Source organism: Nicotiana tabacum, chromosome 1 (assembly GCF_000715075.1).
Source record: "Nicotiana tabacum cultivar K326 chromosome 1, ASM71507v2, whole genome shotgun sequence".
Classification (NCBI taxonomy): Eukaryota; Viridiplantae; Streptophyta; class Magnoliopsida; order Solanales; family Solanaceae; genus Nicotiana; species Nicotiana tabacum.
The window spans coordinates 158,625,617-158,645,539 of record NC_134080.1 but is presented as its reverse complement, the minus strand read 5'-3'; the positions used below and the strand labels follow the sequence as shown (position 1 = coordinate 158,645,539).

General features: G+C 37.0%; 1 protein-coding gene across 1 annotated transcript; it reads left to right on the top strand.

The window, feature by feature from the left end:
- The first annotated feature begins 1,716 nt into the window (after window positions 1-1,716).
- LOC107820933 (uncharacterized) lies at window positions 1,717-18,207 on the top strand. The gene is made up of 5 exons (XM_016647299.2): window positions 1,717-2,285; window positions 12,358-12,801; window positions 12,934-13,026; window positions 15,372-15,511; window positions 17,617-18,207. The coding sequence occupies exons 1-5, from the start codon at window positions 1,929-1,931 to the stop codon at window positions 18,056-18,058; spliced, it is 1,476 nt and encodes a 491-aa protein (XP_016502785.2). The 5' UTR covers window positions 1,717-1,928; the 3' UTR covers window positions 18,059-18,207.
- The last annotated feature ends 1,716 nt before the right edge of the window (window positions 18,208-19,923 follow it).

The window sequence follows — 19,923 nt, the reverse complement described above, 5'->3', positions numbered from 1 at the left end:
GTTGTTCAACGATTGAGTGTTAATGGGGATATACTTAGTATTAGGGGAAGGGGAAGAATACTTACCTGGCATTGGATGAAAAGATTTTGCTTGAATACCTGGGTTTTGGTTTTTTCCAGAATTTCTCCCATTGGTCCTTTTCTTCTTTGGAAATTAACCGTTTGCCATGCTAGCTCATTTACTACATCGTCGTTGCTCACCTCTTCAGGCATAACACCATTATTTCCCATAGAGTGGTTTGGTGGCAGAGATGTTTTGGCATAGAAACACTTCAATGCAACATGGCTTAATCTTCCACATTGCTTGCATAGGGTATTCTCTCCCTCATATTGGATAATTTATTTAAGATGGCCAATGTTGATGAAAGGGATTACTGGAACTTCTAGAGGAAGCTCTATGCATAATCTGGCATAGCGACCCCTTAGAGTGGAAGAGGTGCACCCATCAACCTTTAGTAATTTACCAATGGCATTTCAATTTTTGCCAAGATGATTCCATCATAAAACTCAATTGGTAACTGGGGCAGACGGATCCAAATGGCTGTGAGGGAGCTTTTAACTTCTGTTGCCACAAAGTTTGACTTCCATCTTTGAATAGAGAGGAAATGGCCGAATATGAACCATGGGCCAGTATTTAAAACTTAATCATGTGTTCTTCACATTTTAATTTGGCTATGTAGTAGTCTGCTCCCAAATCAATAAGGGGGAAATTATCTATAATTTTCCAGGCTTCCTGGATTTTCTTTTTTAGAATATGGTGTTGAATTTTCTTACCAATTTGCTTGATAATGAGAGAATACTTCCAGGGTTGATATATACGTGCTTGATCTTCCTCTCTAAGTTGAATTGTATTGCCATCTATTATCATTTGGCAATTTGGCATAGCAAAAGATTCTTGGACCTTAATTGTAGTATCCATAATTGTAGGGGTCTCAGTAATAGTTAGAGAATGCTGTATTCCCTCGATCAGTTTTTCTTTGAAGCTTTTAATTTCTTCTTTTTGGGTGGTAATGCCCTTATCAGGTGGTTTAAGGGGGATATGGCGGTTGATGTTTGTAGCCATTTAGCTATTGAATTGAGAAGATGAAAGATGTTCTGTAGGTTAGTGAGAAGGTAGAGTTTCTCTCTCTAAATTTTGTATTAGTTATTTGGCAACTTTTTTCAATTTATAATATATAAAATAACGTGCTATTTGTACATCATGACCCTTTACAATTTTAAATTTAAGAAAATGACCTTTGTAGATCTCTTATGTGTAAAGACAGATCTCTTACGTGTAAAAGTAAATCTCCCATGTGTAAAAAAAAGAGGTAGGGTTATAAAACTAAAAACAAGTTTGTAAAGAGCAAAAAAAAAAAACAATAACCCCCAATTTAACTTACCAGATCTAATGTGTTATAATCGTATTAGTAATACCATAAAATCAATATACATATATAAATGATTCATCTAATCTAAGGTCACAAATTCTCTTTCAAGCTCTTATACAATTTTAAATAAACAAGATTTAAATTATATATAGTAATATATCTAATTTTTAATATAATAAATCAAACGCACAGTTTTAAATAAAAAATATTTAAATTGTATATAGTAATATATCAAAATTTTAATATAATAAATTAAACGCACAATAAATTACCATCATACATAGTGTAACTTGTTTCTAAAACCTGCACGTGCTATAAACATTGTAGTCTAGAATTTTAGGGACTGAGAAGGCGTTTTCTCACTTTAATCCAGTGCTGACGTGTCAGTTCATCCTCCAAAATCTAAAATCTAAATCCCAAATGTTTCATGTTCAGTAGCACTCCAAGTGTTTATCCAACGCTCTGAAATGGAATTACCAAAAATTCTCAGCTAATTTTCTACCAAATTGATATCAATCTCCATAACCAAAAACCTATTAGTTTATAGCTTCACACAATCATGCAATCTCCATCTCTAGACGCTTCCAAATCCTTTAACCTTCAACAACAGCAATTCCAATTCCTAGGGTTTTGTACTTACCCTTCCACTACTTCACCTTCTATCAGCAAGCCAAATTCTCGCTATCCTTGCGTTTCCTGCAGTAGAAAATTCGATCGTAAGGAGAGAGTAAAAGTGAAGGGGAAGGAAAATGTGTGGAGCATTGACAACGAAATTGCGAGAGAAGGAGATAAGACGAGGAGTAGGAGGAATAGAGGTGGAAAAAGGATGAGAAATGTTGCTAGGAAGAGTAAAGGTGAAAAAGTTATGGTCTCTGGTGCTATGTTAATGGAAGTCGAAACCGTTTTGCAGACTCAGGTAACTTGTAACCTCTATATATCTGGATTCAATGATGATATTTGAGTATGTTATGACTAAATATAAGATTTCAGCAAGTTTAAGCATAATTTGTGATGACTGGTGTAGTAGACTTGAATAGAGCTGAGTGGATGAAGAGGATTCATATCCTCGAACTGAACTGATACGGGATTTGAGGCATAGTTGATTATTTATTGCTTTGTAACGGTAGTGTAGTCCTATAAAACGTACATTATTAAGGTACATACCGAGTTTGAACTTTATGGTTTCCAGTTCGGTATTCTAATGCAATTCATTTGATTTACTGGGTTCCAAATCACTTATTTGTACTTATTTAGTGAGTGTTTTGACACATATACAGTGACTGAGCCAAAGCTGCTATTAGTTAGCTCATTCATAACTAGGCTAAACAAGTATGGGCTCATTGTAGTCCCTACCACTATTCCGTTCACCTCTTCCTTCCTCTCTTTTCCCTCTCCTCCAACTCCTTTGTATTTTCTGTCACTATTCTCGTCACACTAGTGATGCCTCCTTCATTAATACTCTTTACGACATTTGTAGGGACCCTTGCTTATGCTTCTCATGTTGAGGCAACCACACCTGAGTTTGGTGAAATGCGTGCTCAGATGAGCATGTCCTGATGTATTTTGTATTGTGAGGATTTATTATAAATTGGCTAGTTTACACTGGCTGTCAGCCTATCACAATCCTCTTCCGTTTCCAGGCTTGAGATCAACAATGTGAGCAAGCTCACTCATATTGTACAGTTTTTTTTTTCTTTTTTTTCTTTTCTGTTGGGTTGTACAGTTTATAATGATAAAGTTTTGATTGAACTATAATTGTACAGTCAAGAATCAAAATTCTGCTGAAAGAACATAGTATAGAACTTATAAATATTAAGATGCAGCTCCTGTGCTTATTTTTTGTAAACTTGATACTTCAAGCCTTTCAAGTTTAATGACTGGTAGGTTACCAAATTGTTTAAAGAGTATCTTGAAGTTTAGAAAGGTTGAGCTTAGCTTGAAATGAGGAACTGAACGTTCTAATATCAAACTTATTACTTTGGAGTTCTCATTTTGCCTGGAAAGGATACTTCACATCTACTTCCAATTGTCTCCTATGTTGCGTGGTCTCTCCAAAATGCTGCCGCACCCATGTTGGATCCTCCAAAATTGCACTACTTTTGGAGAGTCCGACACGCAACATTGACATTTTCGGAGAGTCCGAGCAACATAGGTTGACCCAAACTGATATTCATGTTCATGAATTCATGAAACGACAATCAAAATTATGTCTGTTAAACTTATCTTTTGTGTCATGCCCCGAACCTGGGGGCGAGAACGACACCCGATGCCTTACCTATTCTTGCGTACCAACTTGTGACTAAGGGACTCTGCACATATGATGTCATACTTTGTCTATGGGCCACATTGCAAGACAACTGCGAATGCAGACTAAATGTCAATATAAAGCTGGGCCAACAAGGCCGCTGTAATTATTGCAGCTGATAAACCAACCAAATATACATGCAGGGCCTACAAGCCCAACATATTGCACTAACGGACAGGATATGTCTACAAGCCTCTACTGGTGGATATACTGTGATCGAAACAGCTCCCGGACCTACTCATACCATATATATACACAAGATGTACATAAAGCTCTAGACCCGACAACTCCGAAAGGCATGGAGCTTACCGATCAAACTGAACTCGGGCAACACTTAATGAGGAGGTCTACCCGCCTGTCTGTCTGAACCTGCACGCATGAAATGCAGCGCCCCCAGAAAAGGGACGTCAGTACAAAATAATGTACTGAGTATGTAAGGCAATATACTGAAAGTTGAAACTGAATTGATAATATCATAACTGCAAGTAACTGGAAGTCAAAGATAATCTAAAGATATGCTTACCTGCTAATACTGACTCAACTCACTCAATATAGTAAGTAAAATAGTTGTCCGGCCCTATAAGGCTCGGTATATATATATATAACTGTTCTGCTGTAGTAGACTCGCTTATAGGCGCTCGACCATACTAGGCTCTGTATCTCGGCTACTAGGATCGCTCATAGGCGTTCGGCCACAGTAGACTCGGTATATAACTTACCATCTGATCAGAGGTTGCCCAATATGGGCCTGCCCATTGATTATAGCTCGATGGTAATGAAAATACTGTAATACTGTATATATAGACTCTTTCTCTCTTGACTGGAAGAAGGAAATACTCAATTGAATGTTGTACTTACAAGACTAGGAAAAATATACGTAAATTCTGGGACATGAATTTTTCTTTATGTCTCGTTATCAAACTTGTGTAATTACGAGATCATGCAAAATGAAGGAAGAGTTTAGCCTTAACATATCTGGAGTAGGGAAAAATCCATATGATGTTCTTGGAAAAGGTTGCACCGTACTCCTTTAGAACCGCAAAATCTTACGTTGCTAATGTATAAATAATTTTTGTTGAAATTATTGAAACATGTAGGAATTTTCACGTCTTTTGTTGTAGTATTTCTTTGTAGGAATTTGTAAGCATTTTATGTTCCTAAAGGCAAAGCTCTCATCTGAATTGCTAACGTCCTTTGTCACCTTTGATTGTAATATTTGATATGGAAAATACTTGTAAGGAAATGAAAAAGTTGGAACTTCTACGAATTGGTAACGTTCTCTTTATGTAGTCTTGAGAATGAAATGTTATTTTTGGTTATTTTAAATTAATAAAGTGAAATGTGTCTTTTAACCACTATGCTAAGTTGCCACCTAATCAACAATGGCTAAGAGTCATTTGTTTGATTTGGTGGCTTGCTGCCACATGGGGGTGGGGTTGGTATTTTGATCTTATCCAATAATTAATTAACTAATTAGGTAATATCCCGCTACTCGGTAATTAATCAATTACCCGCATAATTAAGGATTGTCTCAAATTATTTAAAATTCTACTCATTTTTAATATCCTTTACACATCATACTATCATGGTCATATGGTACCTTGTATGGTACTAGTCTATAAATACCGTGTATTAACACTCGGCCCGTATTTTACACCGACATGCCAAACTTGAACGAAAATTTATTTTCTTTGACTTGCTTCCCCTCTCACCTTCACGAATTTACTCATAACTTGTTTGAAATAGCATAATGCCTATAATTTCAAAATAATCCCATTCCCGAACTTACGTCGATTAACTTTCGACGAAACTTTAACATATGAAAATGCGGGATATAACATCATTCTCCCCTTTGGAACATTCGTACTCGAATGTTCACTGATGCATTTATCATTCTCATAACCCATAGCTCTTACGAATACTTTAGTGCTCCTCTTGCCATCTAGGCAACTGTTCTGTGAATAAGTCCAAAGGTCAGGGCATTCCCCCTTTAGGCTTTTTCTCACACCACGGCTTATAGTCGGAATCCTTCCAATCTCGTAGTTGTTGTTACCTTCATCATGCAGCCTGTACGATACTGACCTTGTAAGTACGCCTATGCGACGCTTCTCTCATTTTTCCTCCAGCTTTTAGCCAATCTCTAGGCCTTATTTTGTAAACATATACAAGGCTTAATAGGATGCCTCTCTGGGCATCTATAAGTGTACTGAAGTTCTTCGCTCGGTACTTTGTAGAACTTGCGAATATGGCTATATCTTATTTCATAGACCTGGTTAACTATCCATATGACTTTACTGCACCTAGGTAAGTCATACTATACCATAACTCTTACTTTGATTTATCGTTACTAAGGTCTGCAACCAACTCCAGGTTACTCTCGTTGTTTATCCTTAAGACTGATGGTCTAATCTCATCTCATACTGTTGAACTTTTATCCATCTATTGTTGATTCACCTTAATGTTGATTCATCATCCCGCTAGGGCTCGCGTCTCATCGAGAACATCTGGAGTAATTAGATTGATCCACCTGGGGGTGATGCTATACTTCCATTACCGTACTTTATAGCATCCCAATGTGACTCACCTTATGGGTATTTTAGTCCCTTACAATTCATGAAATCCTCCTTCCCCTTCCTTTTTTTCTTCTTCAAATCATTACTCCAACGAAGGCCCAAACGTCATCCTTTATTATCTGCTACCAGAGCAGCATTCCATCTCTTCTAATAGCCTGTTTGGCCAAGCTTTTTTTTGGCCAAAAGTGTTTTTCTTTGGCCAAAAGCACTTTTGGCCAAAAAATTGAGGTGTTTGGCCAAGCTTTTGGAAGGAAAAAAAGTGCTTTTGGGGAGAAGCAGAAGTAGTTTTGGAGAAGCAGAAAAAAGTAGCTTCTCTCCAAAAGCACTTTTGAGAAAAATACACTTAGAAGCAGTTTTTTAAAGCTTGGCCAAACGCTAATTGATGTTCAGAAGTGCTTTTCAAACTAATTAGCCAAACAAAAACTGCTTCTCACCAAAAGTACTTTTGAGAAAAGCACTTTTGAAAAAAAGCACTTCTCAAAATAAGTTGATTTTTGCAGCTTGGCCAAATGGGCTATAAATGCTACTAGTCTTAGACTCCTTTGAGTTCATTCAGGCTATATTGAGCTTTCTATAACTTAGAGGGACCATCAGCTTCTTTGTTTTCACGGGTTTAATCTCGAGGACTTATCCATTGTTGTCACCTTCTCACTTGCCTTCTTCTTATCCCTACTCGTGTCTTTCTAAAATCTTGTCGTTCTATCGTACTTTAGCTTGCGATCGATTCTCTTATGCTTTTCTGGAACATCAAGCGAGACATCGCACTGTCTCTAACTCTCCTTTTACCCTCTAATTAAACCTTTCGGTACTTAGAAACCATAGGCTGGAAGGTATGCCACTGATGATGCTGCTATCATTCCTGGATACTGAATCCCAGCACTTCTAGTCTTTTACCTGAAGTATGGACCACTCTCATCCTTCTATACTTGAGTATTTCGCACGTTGTTTACCTTTACCTTACTTACTTTAAAATATCACCTTACATTCTTCTATCTTTCCTTCATAACCTTCCTATCACATAGGTATAAATCACATCCACCATTTGAAGCTCTATTATAATACTCCCACCTCTGGTGCCTATATAATTCGGTGGGAGCTCCATACTGACTTCTTATAAGGCTGGTACTTCTTCTAACTGGCTTTATCGTAGAGCCGTTATAGAATATAGTTGTGCTATCTCTCTTGCACCTCTAATATTAAGAGTGATTCTGCTATGTTCTCAATCATGACTCCTATAACTTCTGGGTCCAATAATCAGATTCCCGATTTACCTCATCGATGTAACTCTTTAGTTTCCTCCTTCTTCTGATCGGCCTTTATGTAGGCTTAAGTTTTCTCCCGATCTGTGGTTCATGGTATTAGTTATTCTGTTTAGCCTTTTATGGGCGTTGAGGAATATGCCTGATACAATCCTTTAACAATTTAATCCATTGTCTATGACCTGGGCTCAATTCTTTCTTTTAATGCATACCAGAATCTTATACGGCTGTATATGCTGCGTGTATAAACTCCGAACCCTTAAGTGTGTTCATAATGTAACCACTCTAGATCATTGATCGAATAATTTCTTTCGTTCCACCTTAGCTTTTTTTCAACGTAAGCTATTACTTTTCCTGGTCTTTCTGCCCCTTGTTGCGTTTATACTTAGCTTATCTTAGTGCCCACACATGCCAGAGTTTTCATACAGCTCATATGGTCTAGAATAGTACTTTTAACTTTACTTCCCGTTCATTAGCCACGATAGATGCCATTTTCCTTTGGAGTGCTTACAATGTTGTTGCAGGACTGTTGTTATACGACCATTTCCTCTTTAGGTCGTTGTGCTTAGGTTGAAGCCTTCTTCCTTATTTCCTCATCTAGTTTTCTGTTGTAGTACTTAGGGAGAACCCTTGACTCTCGAAAAGCTATGAGCTTAGTACGGACCTTTTTGATGTCCTTCCTTGCCTATAATCATCCGTAGTTGCTTACCTTTGTGCCCTTGTGCTTGTAGGGTTGCTTCTGAACTGATATTTTGACTGCCTTCCCAGTGGCACTTTCTTTTATCCACGTAACATGCATACGATACCTTTAACTACCCCGATTCCTATTTGAATATATCTCAAGTATTATAATGATGTTACTGCGAGGCTGAATTCTCCATATTGGGGTTCACTACCTTTATCTTGCATGATCTGCTGATTTGTCTGTAACTTCTTGTCTAGTCATGATTGGGCTCTTCCTGAATCAACTACTAACTGCTCGTCGGCCCATTCTCATATCCATATTCCGCGTAATCCTTCTTGGGTTATTTCCTTGTCTTAACTTACCTCACATACTGGCTCCTTATCTATCAATAACATCCCGGGCAGGAACCTTTACTTCCTTTTTTTTGACGTCGTGCTTACATAACGTTCTGGAATCATAGCATATCTGTAACCTTTGGATAAGTGCAATCTCGTCCCTTTTTCATTTTTATCGCATTTTTCCTTTATCATTCCATATTCCCCTTTAGGGGAGTACTAAGACTTGGAGCTACGATGACCTGCATATAGATGTTTTCCTCTCCATCTTTGGCGTCCTTTCGCATCATCAATGATCCTTACTCGCCTTGCCGTAATCCTTCCGTACCAAGGATAACAAAATTCCTCACTCGCGATGGTGACACTTAGTGTAACTGGCACATACAGTCCCTTAAGCTTAACTTTGCTCATATTGCTTGCTTTAGGGAAGCGTCTCCCTGAATGACCATTCTCTGTTGTCCGTTCTATTAATGCCAGACTGCAATCTGAAATTCTCATGATGCTGACTATTGTCAAATCATTCAGTTCCCAGTTTATGTTTAGTTTATCTTGTTCACCACCCCATGCTGATTTCTATTACTCTAGGGTCTAACATTTCCTTCTGTTAATCACGTTAGAGTTGCAAACTTATTTCTCGAAATGAGGATGTGACTGTATGGCCTATACTCTTTTGTTGTCTTAAGGACCATCACCCCTCGTCTCTTTCTTCATTTGACTATAGATTCTGTAATACTGTCATCTTTTTGACCTACCGTCGTTATCCATGTATCACATCTTACTTTTAATGCTTCATTAGTTCTCTTCTTATTTCCTGCTAACATATCTGTCTATCACTCTATTCTGAAAACTTCAACAAGATATCCTTTTGCTTTTAGCTCTCCTTGCTTCATTCATCGGTTCTTCGGGTTGCTCAACCTCCTTGCTTTATTAGGGACGAGAGTCACACTAAGGTAATATTTATCCCTTCCGGGCTTTCAGTGCTTATCTTCGGAATTTTTTTGATCATGCTAGTATTCACATCAAATTGTAATATTCTAGAGTGCATCACCTAGGTATCTCACAAGGAGATCTATTAGCACCTTTGTAATATCCTTCGGAAATGTCAACTAACGCAAACCATCCGTTCATCATTTTGGGTTACTCTAACCCCTGCCGGATCCTACTTTCCTGTCCTTCTCTTAAACCATATCCGTTACTCTAACCACTGAGATAGGTGTGGCCGATTGTACGTACATCTATTACTGTTGAAGGTAATTCAAAATGCTTATATCTCCCTTCCTGAATGATAAATAATGATAATCTTTATTAACTGGGTACCTTGTACCCTTCTTCACCTTGCTTTTTTTTACTTGCTACAACTTGTGTCTAACTTCCGATTCCGTTATTCCTTTTTACCGTAAGAGTGGATAAGTATTCTTTCCTAAAAGCTCCTTATCAAGACCTTTTAGTGCACGCATGAACTACTGAAGACCTCACATTTACTCATCATAAGCAAGATGCAAAATTGAGTTCCTCTAATTCAACACTTCCACAATTATATCTCTTATCGATCATCTTTCTGAATGTAGGCATCGTCTTATTACGAATAAAATAAAAGTTCGGAATTTGAATTTTTATAAGTGAGCTCTACCACACGATCTAGAGTAAGAAGAAAGAGTGACAGTCCTAAATGCCCTGTAGCCTCCTGCTTATAAGTGTGGTGCACGACACACCCATAAACAAGACTTTACTAGACATGGCTTGTAGACTCCCTAGGATAGAACTGCTCTGATACCACTTCTGTCACGCCCCGAACATGGGGGTGAGACCGGCACCCGGTGCCTTACCTATCCTTGCGTACCAACTTGCAATTAAGGGACTCTGCACATATGATGTCATACTTTGTCTATGGGCCACATTGCAAGACAACTGCGAATGCAGACTAAATGTCAATATAAAGCTGGGTCGACAAGGCCGCCGTAATTATTACAGCTGACAAACCAAACAAATATACATACAGGGCTTACAAGCCCAACGTATTGCACTAACTGACATGATATGTCTACAAGCCTCTACTGGTGGATATACTGTGATCGGAACAGCTCCCCGACCTACTCATACCATATATACATATATACACAAGATGTACATAAAGCTCTAGACCCAGCAACTCCAAAAAGGCATGGAGCTTACCGATCAAGCTGGACTCGGGCAACACTTAATGAGGAGGTCTACCTACCTGTCTGTCTGAACCTGCACGCATAAAATGTAGTGCCCCCAGAAAAGGGACGTCAGTACAAAATAATGTATTGAGTATGTAAGGCAATATACTGAAAGTTGAAACTGAATTGATAATATAATAACTGCAAGTAACTGGAAGTCAAAGATAATATGAAGATATGCTTACCTGCTGATGCTGACTTAACTCTCTCAATATAGTAAGTAAAATAGCTGTCCGACCCTATAAGGCTCGGTATATATATATATATATATATAACTGCTCTGTCGTAGTAGGCTCGCTCATAGGCGCTCGGCCATACTAGGCTCTGTATCTCGGCCGCTAGGCTCGCTCATAGGCGCTCAGCCACAGTAGGCTCGGTATATAATTTACCATCTGATCAGAGGTTGCCAATATGGGCCTGCCCATCGATTATAGCTCGATAGTAATGAAAATATTGTAATACAGTATATATAGACTCTCTTCTCTCTTGACTGGAAGAAGGAAATACTCAATGAAATCTTGTACTTACAAGACTAGGAAAAATATACGTAAATTCCGGGACATGAATTTTTCTTTGTCTCGTTATCAAACTTGTGTAATTACAAGATCATGCAAAATGAAGGAAGAGTTTAGCCTTAACATACCTGGAGTAGGGAAAAATCCATATGATGTTCTTGGAAAAGGTTGCACTGTACTTCTTTAGAACCGCAAAATTTTACGTTGCTAATGTGTAAATAATTTTTGTTGGAATTATTGAAACATGTTGGAATTCTCACGTCTTCTGTTGTAGTATTTCTTTGTAGGAATTTGTAAGCATTTTATGTTCCTAATGGCAAAGCTCTCATCTGAATTGCTAACGTCCTTTGTCACCTTTGATTGTAATATTTGATATGGAAAATATTTGTAAGGAAATGAAAAAGTTGGAACTTCTACGAATTGGTAACGTTCTCTTTATGGAGTCTTGAGAATGAAATGTTATTTTTGGTTATTTTAAATTAATAAAGTGAAATGTGTCTTTTAACCACTATGCTAAGTTGCCACCTAATCAACAATGACTATGAGTCATTTGTTTGATTTGGTGGCTTGCTGCCACATGGGGAGTCATTTGTTTGATTTGGTGGCTTGCTGCCACATGGGGAGTCATTTGTTTGATTTGGTGGCTTGCTGCCACATGGGGGTGGGGTGGGTATTTTGATCTTATCTAATAATTAATTAACTAATTAGGGAATATCCCGCTACCCGATAATTAACCAATTACCCGCATAATTATGGATTGTCTCAAATTACTTAAAATTTTACTCATTTTTAATATCCTTTACACATCATACTATCATGGTCATATGGTACCTTGTATAGTACTAGTCCATAAATACTGGGTATTAACACTCGGCCCGTATTTTATTCCGACATGCCAAACTTGGACGAAAATTTATTTTCTTTGACTTGCTTCCCCCCTCACATTCATGAATTTACTCCTAACTTGTTTGAAATAACATAATACCTATAATTTTCAAATAGTCCCATTCCCGAACTTACGTCGATTAACTTTCGACGAAACTTTAACATATGAAAATGCGGGATATAACATTTTGTTCTCTTCCCAATTTCATCGATATACATTTTCATCTCAGGAACCTGTAATCCGACCTGCATGGAATACATTTGCTAGTAGTCTCAGTGGGATATGGAAGGGAGTCGGAGCTGTATTTTCTCCTATCACGGCAGAAATGGAACCTATCGAGGTCGGCAACAAGAATGAACACCTCTTTGACTGCTATACTTCTTCTCGTGTTGAGGTAGTGCCATCTTCTTCTGCCAGTCAAAAATCTCAAATCCGAAGGAAAGTGAATTGGCTAACACTGAATCCCCATGGTGAAGTTCCAGAACCTAATGGAGGTGACGACAGAAGCATAGAGAAGCGCACAGGTGCAGATCTGTCTTTCCATATGCATGAAACACCTGATAGAAAATCAAGACATCAAAAACTGCCAAAATTTGAATCTTTTGACTTTGAGAAGAGTGATATTATGGAGGAAGATATTATGGGAATGGAACCTGGTCTTGTTTTCTTTGAGGTAAAGCTACTCTTTTGCTTAATTGTTTATTGTGATGCCATTGAAGGTGATTATGGAATCTTGTGCTTTTGGTCAATTCCATACTAGTTCTTCAGTAAGGAGAGTTCAATAAAAGCTTTTATCTATTTGCAGGACGGCTCTTTCTCAAGAGGTCCAGTTGATATTCCAGTTGGTGAACTTGATGAGTCTAAGTATTACATTTCGCCAACTTTTAAGTTTGAGCAAGTGAGTACCACATGTCATCTTGGTTAACTTCATTATAGCATATGCTCTTAGGACTATGGTACCTAGTAACACAACAGGTAGAAAAGAAAAGGAATCAGAAAGTTTTTTTAGTTCATCTAGAAAACATTGCCAAATGATGGATATGCTATATTGATGAACTAATATTTACATTTTATTTCTTTACTTAAATGGACATGGAGGCACAATTTCTCTTGCCAAGCATGTAATTCCTATTCGTTACTAGAAAAGGTATATTTTTTCTTTGTGAAGCATGATCTGTTATTCTCTATGATGGTGAATGAAAGAATCCCCTTTAGCTGCTCATTATCAATCTTCAATAACAATTGGAAATGCCATTGATTTACATTTGCAAACTAAACATCTAGAGTTTTATATGAAAGGCGTCCAATTGCAATTGTAACTAAACATTGTTAAATTCTCTATATCTATTATACCTTGTATGCAGGTTTTCTCCAACCACCTCAATAATCATAAAGCGGCATTTGGTTGGAAAAATTGAAAATATGAGCTTCATATTCAGTTTTTATTTTATTTTATTTTTTAATTTTTAAAACTTTCTTGAAGAAGTGTTTGTTTGAGCTGCTTTTTTGCCAAAAAAATTGACTTTTTTCTTTTGACAGGTTTTGAAATTCAGTTTTTCATATATTTCAAAAACTGATGATTTAAAAAGCCGGTTGGAAATGTTAAAAAAGTTAACCTTTTCCAAAAGAACTCAAACAAACACTATGGAAAAATGGAAAAATAGAGTTATCAAATTTTCAAAAAAACTTCATTGAAGTTGTCTTTTCAGTTCTGGATCATGTCCATATTATCTAGTTCCGGGAACAAGGACCTGGGTTTCAGAGATGGTTTTTAATTTAGGTATAGAGTGCCAAACAATTTTGTCAAGGCTCATGTAAGGTGTGTTTAAGTGCCGAAGTTATGTAAAACCCAAGTTAGGCGCTTTGTCTCGTTCAGTTGGCGTTTCAGAGCTAGCATTAAGACTAGCATTAAGACCTCAAGTTGTGCGTTTCATCACCTATGTGCTTTGTCTTAAATAGAAAGGAAAAATAAAAATAATTGGAAAAGTGATACAAAGATTGTTAAAAAGTATGTCGTGAATGAATATCTGGCGATAAAGAACAGGAACAAAATTTTGTATAAGAAAACTAGTGAAGAAGTCTGAAGTAAAAAATTAAACATGTTGTTAGCAATTCTAAAACGTTTTTGAACTTGATTTAAATTATTTTAATTTTTTATATTTCACATAACTGTGATTATTCAATTATTTTCCAGATAATTATTTTTATCATTATTTTCTTCCTGCATTACATACATATTTTTTAGTTTTTTCACCATCGTCTTTCTTTATTGAAAACCACGCTTTATGCGCTTTGCGATTAAAGAAACCTTGGTATTTAACTCTTCACCTTTGGCAACGTTGGCTTAAAGGCATGAAGGCAACTGCTAGCAGGGTCCATGTACTTCTTGACCAGTAGTGGCTTTCCAAAGACTGGATTTTCTTTTTGCATCACTGTTATGCAGTAACCAACTAGTTGCTTGCAATATGCTCTCTTGAAGTTCAATCTAGGTAATGTAACTAGCTCTTAAAACCACACTCTCTATAAACTTAAACTGACCTCTTTAGCTGCTTCTCTGATTTGATGAATGGGCTCATTTCCGTAAGTGCTCTTTGATTTTAATTAATTCTTGGAAGATCTATTACTACCATTGGCTGTCTAAACTTCATGCTTGCTCTCTCATTCTTTTTGGGGGGAGATGGGATTGAGCGAGATGCTTTTAATCTGCATTCTTAAAGTCAGCGCAACCTAAACAGCGCTTTAAGCCAACTGGTATTGTCATAACCCGCCTTTAGGATGAGTGAATGAGTTCATTGGTTCCCTTAATTCAAAATTGGAAGCAACACTAGCACCATTGCCTATCTAGCTTCATGTGCTGTGTTTTTTTTTTTTTGTTATTTTTTTTAAATGAAATTTTTTCTATTACATAGGAGAAGGGGAAGGGGAAGAGGAAGGGAAAGGGGAAGGGAAATGGAGGGAAGGGGACAGTGGAAATTGAACCCACACATTTTGTGTGAAAGACCCTTATTAACACCACCAAAGTATAAGCCTTGGTGCTTCATGTTCTGTTTGTAATTTTGATTTTGAGGGAGATATTAAAAGCATTCCTATATACCAGATTCCCTTCTTAAGCGTTAAAGTGTACAAAATCTCCTACTTTATCGGTTTCCATCAATGGCTTTGTCCTAGTGTACTATTTTTTCTTTTGGTTTATATGTCTCTAGGAACGGAAAGTTACTTTGTCTCCTTTATTTCCTCATACAGTGTCTTGTCAAAGGTTGTCACAAGAGACTCCGCATAGTGCATACAATAGAATTCAGTAATGGGGGTTCGGACATCCAAATATTGAGGGTTGCTGTATATGAAGAACAGTGGATTAGTCCTGCTAATCTATCTGACGAGAGGTATCTGTATCTTATATTTGATTATATAGGTTATAATTCAGCCATGTCGATCTGTCAAATTCTGCTGAATCCTATTTTATATTTTTGGATGTGGGTTAGATTTATACTTTTATGTATATATTTTGTGGCTTATAATATAGAGGGCAACTATCCCTCTATTTCGGAATAAGCATTAAAATGAATAGCTGCAAAAAACAAGAGTTACAGAACATGGCATGCTCTAGACTAACCCGGAATTATTCTCTCTTGTCTCCTCAGCAAACTTCAGCAATATATGAAGAGCTTGTTTATTGCTTATTATTCCTTCCGTTCAATTTATATCACATAATTTCTTTATTTCGTAAAACAACAATATACCCAGTGTTATCCCACGTAGTGGGGTCAGGGGAGGGTAGCGTACGAAGACTGCCTTATTTATCTGTATAAAAAAGAATGGACACATTTTTATATTTGAAAACATTAACTTATAAATTTTTTATTTTACCCTTAATAAGATCCTTTTATAAAAAGGGCAGCCCGGTGCATGAAGCATCAGGCCTTCATGGAGGGTCCGGGAAGGGCTCCACCCCAAGGAGGTGTAATGTAGGCAGCCTATCCTGACACAAGCAAGCATCAGTGGATCGAACCTTTGGCCTATAGGTCACACCGAGACAACTTTACCGTCACTCAAAGGCTCCGCTTCTAATGAGATCCTTTTATAGCCATACAAATTGATAGCAACACAAAAACTTTTGCCATTTAAGCTTCTAACACCACAAGTTTCAAAAATCTTCTTTTTTTTTCTTAAACTCCATGCGGAGTCCAATTACATCACCTAAATTGAAAAGGAGGTAGTAGTAGTTAATGGTACAGGAAAATGGAAATCCTGGTTAAACCTATTTAATTATGAGAATATAAGTTTTCTAGTAGGAGTAAAAAAGATTCTCTAACTGTGTTTCTGTTGGTGAGAGTGACAACACTGGCAGTAGCACTACTTGTTTAAAAGAAAAAAAAATTGGCAGTAGCAATGAACTGATAGCTTGTTCTACTAAAATATTTGGAGGTTGTATTTTAATTTTCATATTTTGGTCATTTGATCATTTTCTATTTGATGTGAGAGGAGCACTGGTTTATTGAGATGCAATCTAGTAATGGAGTGATTAGACTTGTGATCATGACCCTGTGATAAAATTAATTCAGAAATGGTAATGATGGTCTAATCGGTAGTTGATGAGTTGGCATGATTCACTGAATATTATTGTGGGTATGGTAGTGAAGTTGAGGGAAGGGATGAAATCAACTGGATGTTCTTGTATGACAATCTTATGATAAGAACAGTTTATTGGTAGTTCTCTGCAAAAGGTTGCAATAAGTGATATTTGTGGTAATCTATTGAAATCAGGCTATACTGGTTAGGAGACCTACTCATCTCCTTGTAGGTCTGGGTAAACTTATTCTTCATATAGCTTCCTTCCTGTGTTTCCTTTCAACTGTGAAGTGAAGACATTTGTGTCTGTGTAACTTCAGATTGGAGATGTGCACACATATATTGGTTAATACATCTTAGGAAGCTTTAGCATTGACAACCAACGGTTATCACCAAGAGATGGTTTTCTTGGGAGTACTACCACTTTAGTGTTATATTTTCCCCGATGCAGAGCAAGAGTTCTTTTCTCTCTCTCTCTCTAATATAAATTCTCTTGCCATTAACGAAGTTTTTGTAAGGAGTGCTACCCCTTTATTTTCTTATTGCTCTCTTGACAATGTATAAAAGTGCAGTTTATTTAATGACATTGTGGAGATAAAGCCTGATTTGACACACTGTTCTGCGCGATGAATGCTATTCCTTCTATACCATTTTATGTGACACTTTTTCTTGTTTATTCTGTTGCGGAAAGAATGACACCTTTTTATATTTAGAAATGATTTAACTTTAAACTTTCCATTTTGGCCTTAATACATGATTATATAGCCACAGAAATGTTATAGAATGTTTAAGACCACAGGTTACAAAAGTCTTTCTTTCTTAAACTCCGTGATCAGTCAAGCATCTTCACATAAAATAAAATGAAGGTAGTATTAAATTTCTAATTATTTTTCTGATGTCTTGCCTATAAATATTATAGTGACACGGAGCTGGACGTGAAACTTTTCTCTCAAAGACGAAGACTCCAACCATCAGAGCTGGCTGGATCGTGGAAGGTGTTTGAGATGAGTGCAACACCTATATACAGTGAGGAGGGCGTGACTCAAGAAACAGACGACGTACCCTACGTATACCTATGCACGGAAAACCTGAAGAAGAGAAGCCTTCCAGAAAATCCAGCAAACTTTGGAGAAGAAGAGATGTTAGATATGCAGGATGTAACTGTTCTTTGGCTTCCAGGAGGTGTCACGAGTTATGTTGATGTGAACAAAGATGGCATCCTCTGTATAGGAGTCGGGTGGTATTCGGACGAGGGCGTGAATCTTGTTATGGAAAGAGATTATGAAATGGATGGGAAACTCAAGGAGGTTCGATGGAAGTCTGAAATGAAGAGAAGGTGGACTAATCCACCACCCATGTAAATTCTCTTTAACCCCTTTCTCTTTCATTTGCTGTTTGATAAGCGTGCCTTAAGGTATGCCCTAGTTTCCAATCCATGTTGACACAACTGGAATTAAGTTTTATGCATTGAATTTGACTGTGCAAAAAATAAAAGAAAAAGTAAAAGCAACTTTATAGGACATACTACTAAGTAGCCTTAGTCGCTGTCTCATTCAAAATACTTGATTGGGAGTCCATTTCTCATTTCTAACTGAACTCTCAACTAATTTGTCCTTTAAAACTACAGTTTCAGTAGAGATAATGAAAACATATCGCATTAGGAGCAGGAAAAAAGAGGATGTGGCAAACTAAAGTGAAAATTGTGTGGTAAGAAAGTGATTTTGATTGGATCTCCTATCGAATTAAACTGAATTATTTATCCTAGTTTTGAAAATAGTATTTAGGAAACTTTCTTCGAATTTAGCATGTCCCCACAAAAACCTCTTACGGTAAATGTTTATGAGAATAAAAGGAAGACTGAGGCTACATCAATAGCGCTTGGAGTCAGAAGTCCTACTCTTCCTAACCAAATAAGCTCTTTTGCAAGGTTCACCGAAACAAGATTTACGAATAATAATCAGGCCTTTTCAGCGACAAGGATCAGTTATTATCGACTTCAACAGAATATGTACTAGAATGGCCCAACTTTCAACCACTCGTGGGAAAACGAGATTGAAAACGATATGAAGGTGATTGATTGATTCATCAATTTGCCTGACCTTATCAAGATTAATCTAAACTTATCGTTAATCTTGATTAGTTTATAGGTAGATATTTAATATAGACACATGTGGCTTGTTTGAGGACAACGAGTCTCCCACATAGAGGATAAGAACCAACATTAGCCACAACAAAAAGAACAATTTTCGGTATAATAATGCTTGAAATAACAATTATTTGCGTTCAACTCAAGGAAGCCTCAAACTTATTTTTGCAAAGTTTTCCTCGTTTGATGTTCTTCATTCTATTACCCTTTCCCCTCAACACTAGAGAGAGTGCATGAATCCAAATCGAAGTTTACTGGATCGTTAAATTTATTATTTTCAGCTCAAAACATGAATGCATATATTATATGCCAAAAAGAAAAGTGTTCATATAATAAAATTACATTTATTTTGGACCCAATGACTCTTTAAGTTTTGAATTCATGTCTCTGCAAGAGAGATGGACCACAAATGCTAGACTAATATCTGTATGAAACTTAAGGGAAGCAGCAGCAAGGTTTCCGAAAAGGTTAACGGTTTCATTTATTCAGTCACATGACGGGTGATTATTCTTGCACAGAGACGGACGGTTAATTATGACAAGCATTAGGAGGGTTTGGGGTTTCCTATCTACATCTATCTTTTAAATATTCATAAACAAATGAGTATATCAATTCCTCTTTTATTATACTAATAAGGCGACATTTACTTTCACAAAGTGCGCCGTGTATTTAGGACCTACCCTCTCTATTGGCTATTGCATCCCCAACAACCAAATTTTTTGGTTCTTGTTTAATTTCAAATCTTTTTTTAGTATCCCAATTGGTAAAAATAGTACGGTATAGCCAGTTTTCGAACTGGTCATTCAAAAATAGCTAGCGTTTACCAAGTTAATGAAAAATAGCCACTATTTTGCTGCAACAGAGACCGGTCCAACATAATATACTGGAGTTCGGTGCACCTGTGTATGAACTCCAACATATTATGCTGGACCGGTATACTTTGCTGGCTCCAATAATATACTGGAGACTGGAGCACCGGTGCTCCAAACTCCAGTATATTATGTGTTAGAATATACTATAAGTCATGCGTATTGTTATAGTATTCTTTATGAACAATTATTTATTTACTTGTTTAAATTC

Excerpts from the sequence above, each read along its gene's own strand:
- LOC107820933 (XM_016647299.2), top strand. The coding sequence starts at position 1,929 with ATGCAATCTCCATCTCTAGACGCTTCCAAATCCTTTAACCTTCAACAA. Across the intron at positions 12,802-12,933 it reads CTGGTCTTGTTTTCTTTGAG|GACGGCTCTTTCTCAAGAGG; the intron begins GTAAAGCTACTC and ends ATCTATTTGCAG. Across the intron at positions 15,512-17,616 it reads GCTAATCTATCTGACGAGAG|TGACACGGAGCTGGACGTGA; the intron begins GTATCTGTATCT and ends TAAATATTATAG.